Source organism: Palaemon carinicauda, chromosome 8 (genome assembly GCF_036898095.1).
Source record: "Palaemon carinicauda isolate YSFRI2023 chromosome 8, ASM3689809v2, whole genome shotgun sequence".
Lineage (NCBI taxonomy): Eukaryota > Metazoa > Arthropoda > Malacostraca > Decapoda > Palaemonidae > Palaemon > Palaemon carinicauda.
This window is the reverse complement of record NC_090732.1, coordinates 108,172,841-108,176,998: the sequence shown is the minus strand read 5'-3', so window position 1 is coordinate 108,176,998 and position 4,158 is coordinate 108,172,841. Positions and strand designations below refer to the sequence as shown.

At 42.6% G+C, this 4,158-nt stretch overlaps 1 protein-coding gene across 1 annotated transcript; it reads right to left on the bottom strand.

Moving 5' to 3' along the window:
• Nucleotides 1-557: 557 nt before the first annotated feature.
• On the bottom strand, nt 558-3,454 carry LOC137645404 (uncharacterized). The gene is made up of 3 exons (XM_068378208.1): nt 2,729-3,454; nt 1,986-2,626; nt 558-660 (listed from the first exon to the last, which is right to left on the bottom strand). Exons 1-3 carry the CDS (start codon nt 3,452-3,454, stop codon nt 558-560), a joined length of 1,470 nt encoding a protein of 489 aa, XP_068234309.1.
• Between the last annotated feature and the right edge of the window lie 704 nt (nt 3,455-4,158).

The window sequence follows — 4,158 nt, the reverse complement described above, 5'->3', positions numbered from 1 at the left end:
ATCAGTGGCTCGACGTATGCTAGGTCCCCTTTTAGCTTTTGTTTAAACACTCAAGACAAAAATTAATCAGTGGCTCGACATATGCCAGGTCCCCTTTTAGCCTTTGTTTGAAGGCTCAAGACTCAAAAATTAATCAGTGGCTCGACGTATGCTAGGTCCCCTTTTAGCTTTTGTTTAAACACTCAAGACTCAAAATTTAATCAGTTGCTCGACATATGCTAGGTCCCCTTTTAGCCTTTGTTTGAAGGCTCAAGACCCAAAAATTAATCAGTGGCTCAACATATGCTAGGTCCCCTTTTAGCCTTTGTTTGAAGGCTCAAGCATTAATCAGTGGCTCTTAAATGTTTTGTCCACTTTTAGACTTTGTTTAAAGACTCAGTAATTAATCAGTGGCTCTATACATGCTTGATCCCCTTTTAGCCTTTGTGTAAAGACTCAAGACTCAAAAATTAATCAATGGCTCGACACATGCTTGGCCACCTGTTAGCCTTTGTTTAAAGATTCAACACACGCATGTTACCCTGTTAGACTTTGTCTGAAGACTCAAGACTCAAGAATTAATCACTGGCTCTATACACATGGTTAACCTGCCATTCTCTATAGAGCTCTTCGATGAAGTCTAACAGAGGATTGGACACCGATGAATTGAGGTCTTCAAGTCTGTGGACAAAGATAAAATTTGATATAAAATAGGTACAATTTACGAGTAATAGTTGCATTTTAATGCAAGTCATATTGCATATATATGATAAAATCGTAGCCATTTAAACCTAAAACAGTTCTGTCCATTTAAACCTAAAGCAGTCCTGGCTATTCATATCTTGAAACGGTCCCGTCCATTTAAACCTCCAACAGTATTGGCATTTTAAACATAGAATATTCCTGTCCATTTAAATCTAAAACAGTCCTGGCCATTCATATCTTAAAACGGTCCTGTCCATTTAAACCTACAACAGTATTGGCAATTTAAACATAGAATATTCCTGTCCATTTAAATTTAAAACAATCCTGTCCATTTAAACCTAAAGCAGTCCTGGCCATTTAAACCTAAAGCAGGGTTGTCCACATAAACCTAAAACAGCCCCGGCCATTTAGACCTAAAACAGCCCCGGCCATTTAGACCTAAAACAGTCCTGGCCATTTAAACCTAGAATAATTATGTCCATTTAAACCTAAAATAATCATGTCCATTTAAACCTAAAACAGTCCTGGCCATTTAAACCTAAAATAATCATGTCCATTTAAACCTAAAACAGTCTTAGCCATTTAAACCTAAAATAATCATGTCCATTTAAACCTAAAACAGTCTTGGCTATTTAAACCTAAAATAATCATGTCCATTTAAACCTAAAACAGTCTTGGCCATTTAAACCTAAAATAATCATGTCCATTTAAACTTAAAACAGTCTTGGCCATTTAAACCTAAAATAATCATGTCCATTTAAACCTAAAACAGTCCTGGCCATTTAAACCTAAAATAATCATGTCCATTTAAACCTAAAACAGTCTTAGCCATTTAAACTTAAAATAATCATGTCCATTTAAACCTAAAACAGTCTTAGCCATTTAAGCCTAAAATAATCATGTCCATTTAAACCTAAAACAGTCTTGGCCATTTAAACCTAAAACAGTCTTGGCATTTTAAACCTAGAATATTTCTGTCCATTTAAACCTAAAACAGTCTTGTTCATTTAAACATAAAACAGTCCTGACCATTTAAACCTAGAACCGTCCTGGTCAAATGAAAATGAAAGGGTTTGCTTTCATCTTTCTTAATTGAATGTTATAATTCATTTACAGAAGACATAAATAGCCAGAACATAATTTTTTTTTTCTATTAATCAAATATAAGAGGAAAGAACAATGCACAGGAGAACAAATAAAAAAGGAAAATATAATCTATTATGTGAATGGCTTTCAATATACAACACAATTCTACTGGAACTTGCAAACATGTAAAGACAATTGCAGAAAGGATAACTTACCTTTGAGTGTCTGGATTCATGGCACCCTCTGTCTGCTCGGTCTGCTCTGTCTGCTCTGTTCCGCTCCCGTTTCCAAACGAAGTTTGGGAATAGCTTCCTTCACAGGCTGATGATGGACGGGTAGACGGCACAGAAGATGATGATAAATAAGCAGAAGGGGATGTGGAGGAAGAAGTGGAAGCCAAATTGTCGGAAGAAGAGTGATAGTCTGACGCGAAAAAGGAAAAGTTGCAACAGTCCGGATTTGGGATATCGTTAGTGCAGAGACGTGGTGGCTGTGACGTCACAGGGTTAGGAGCTACCGGTGAGATAGTGACTTCAGAGGAAGAAGGTGGAGGAGAGGAGGCTTGAAGGGCGGCAGTATGGGTAGACTCAGGGACAAAGGATGACATTTGGCAAAGGAGGTCAAAGGAGGGAGGCGGAGAAAGGGCAGGAGGAGGTAGCGAAGGAGGGGACATTTCAGAAGAAGGAGATACAGACTTGGACGACGAGGAGGTTAGTGAAATGGCCTCTGGGCGTGAAGGGGGAAGCTGAGAGGCATTGGCAGAAGAGTCCTCATGAGGGGGTGGTCCCGTTGGAGGGACAGCTTGAGGGAGAGAAACAGCTGGCTGTGAAGTAATAGCTTGAGATGAACAGGGATGCTAGAAGGATGGGGATGTGGAGTAGTTAGGGGGGTTGGAGGGGGTAGGATTTGGTGGGAAGGAAGCAGTAGGATTTAAGGAGCAGGAAGTAGTAGGATTTACTGAGCATGAGGAGTCAGGATTTGGTGGGAAGGAAGTAGTAGGATTTAATGAGCAGGAAGCAGTAGGATTTAATGAGCAGGAAGCTGTAGGATTCAATGAGCAGGAAGCAGTAGGATTCAATGAGCAGGAGGAGTCAGGATTTGGGGGGAAGTAAGCAGTAGGATTTAATGAGCTGGAGGAATCAGGATTTGGTGTGAAGGAAGCAGTAGGATTTAATGAGCATGAGGATTCAGGATTTGGAGGGAAGGAAATAGTAGGATTAACTAAGCAGGAGGAGGTAGGATTTGATGAGATGGAGTAAGTGGGATTTATTGAGCAGGAAGAAGTAGAATTAACTGAACAGGAGGAGGTAGGATTTGATGCGAAGGAATAAGTAGGATTTATTGAGCAGGAAAAAGTAGGATTAACTGAGCAGGAGAATATATAGGTAAAACTGGTTGGATTGGAAGTAGAAGTCCCCTGGGAAACAGGTTCAGCAGAGATGACTTGAGTCACTGGCGAATAAGACGTCCCTCCTTGACAAGATGCACTTCGACCTTGCGGAGGATTGCTAACAGACACATCCACCTGCGGCGTGACGTAAACAAAGGGCGGGATCAGGATACCGTAGTTACCCATCCATCCGGATCCCAAGGGCTGCACAGTCCCTGCAGAGGAAGTGGAGGGACCCATCCATCCAGATCCCAGGGGTTGCACAGTCCCTGCAGAGGAAGTGGGGGGACCCATCCATCCAGATCCCAGGGGTTACACAGTCCCTGAAGAGGAAGTGGAGGGCCCTGGAACAGGCGACGAAGGAAGGCCTGGAGCCGGCTCTGAAGGGGTCAAGCCGTATCTTCTGAATCGCCCTGATCTGAAGCTCTCAGGGGCGGCGCAGAACAAACGACTGGTGAGGAGGTGGTCCCCGATCCGCTTCCTCAGGCGGTCTACCGAGAGGTTCCTCACGTAGGGGTGAGAACTGTCCTTCAGGTGTAGGAACACCTCGTTGAGAGATAAGTATCCTGAAGCAAAGGAGTAATTTTAGAAATGAATTATAATGTCCATGAACAAAATACAATGATGAACATTTTGAGAATTGTTTCGCTATTTTCCCCTGATTCAAAATGCGTGTCTTATAATGCATTCAAAAGCTTAAGGTTTAAAAGGCGCTCATGAATGGCCTGATTGGTAACGTCTCTGTCTGGTGTTTGCCAGACGGGGGTTCGAGTCTCGCTCAGATTCGTTAGTGCCATTTGTGTCTGCAACCTTACCATCCTTGTGAGCTAAGGTTAGGGGGTTTGGGGGAGCCTATAGGTCTATCTGCTGAGTCATCAGCAGCCACTGCTTGGCCCTCCCTGGTCCTAGCTTGGGTCGAGAGGAGGCTTGGGCACTGATCATATAATATATGGGCAGTCCCTAGGGCATTGTCCTGATTGCTAGGGCAATGTCACTGT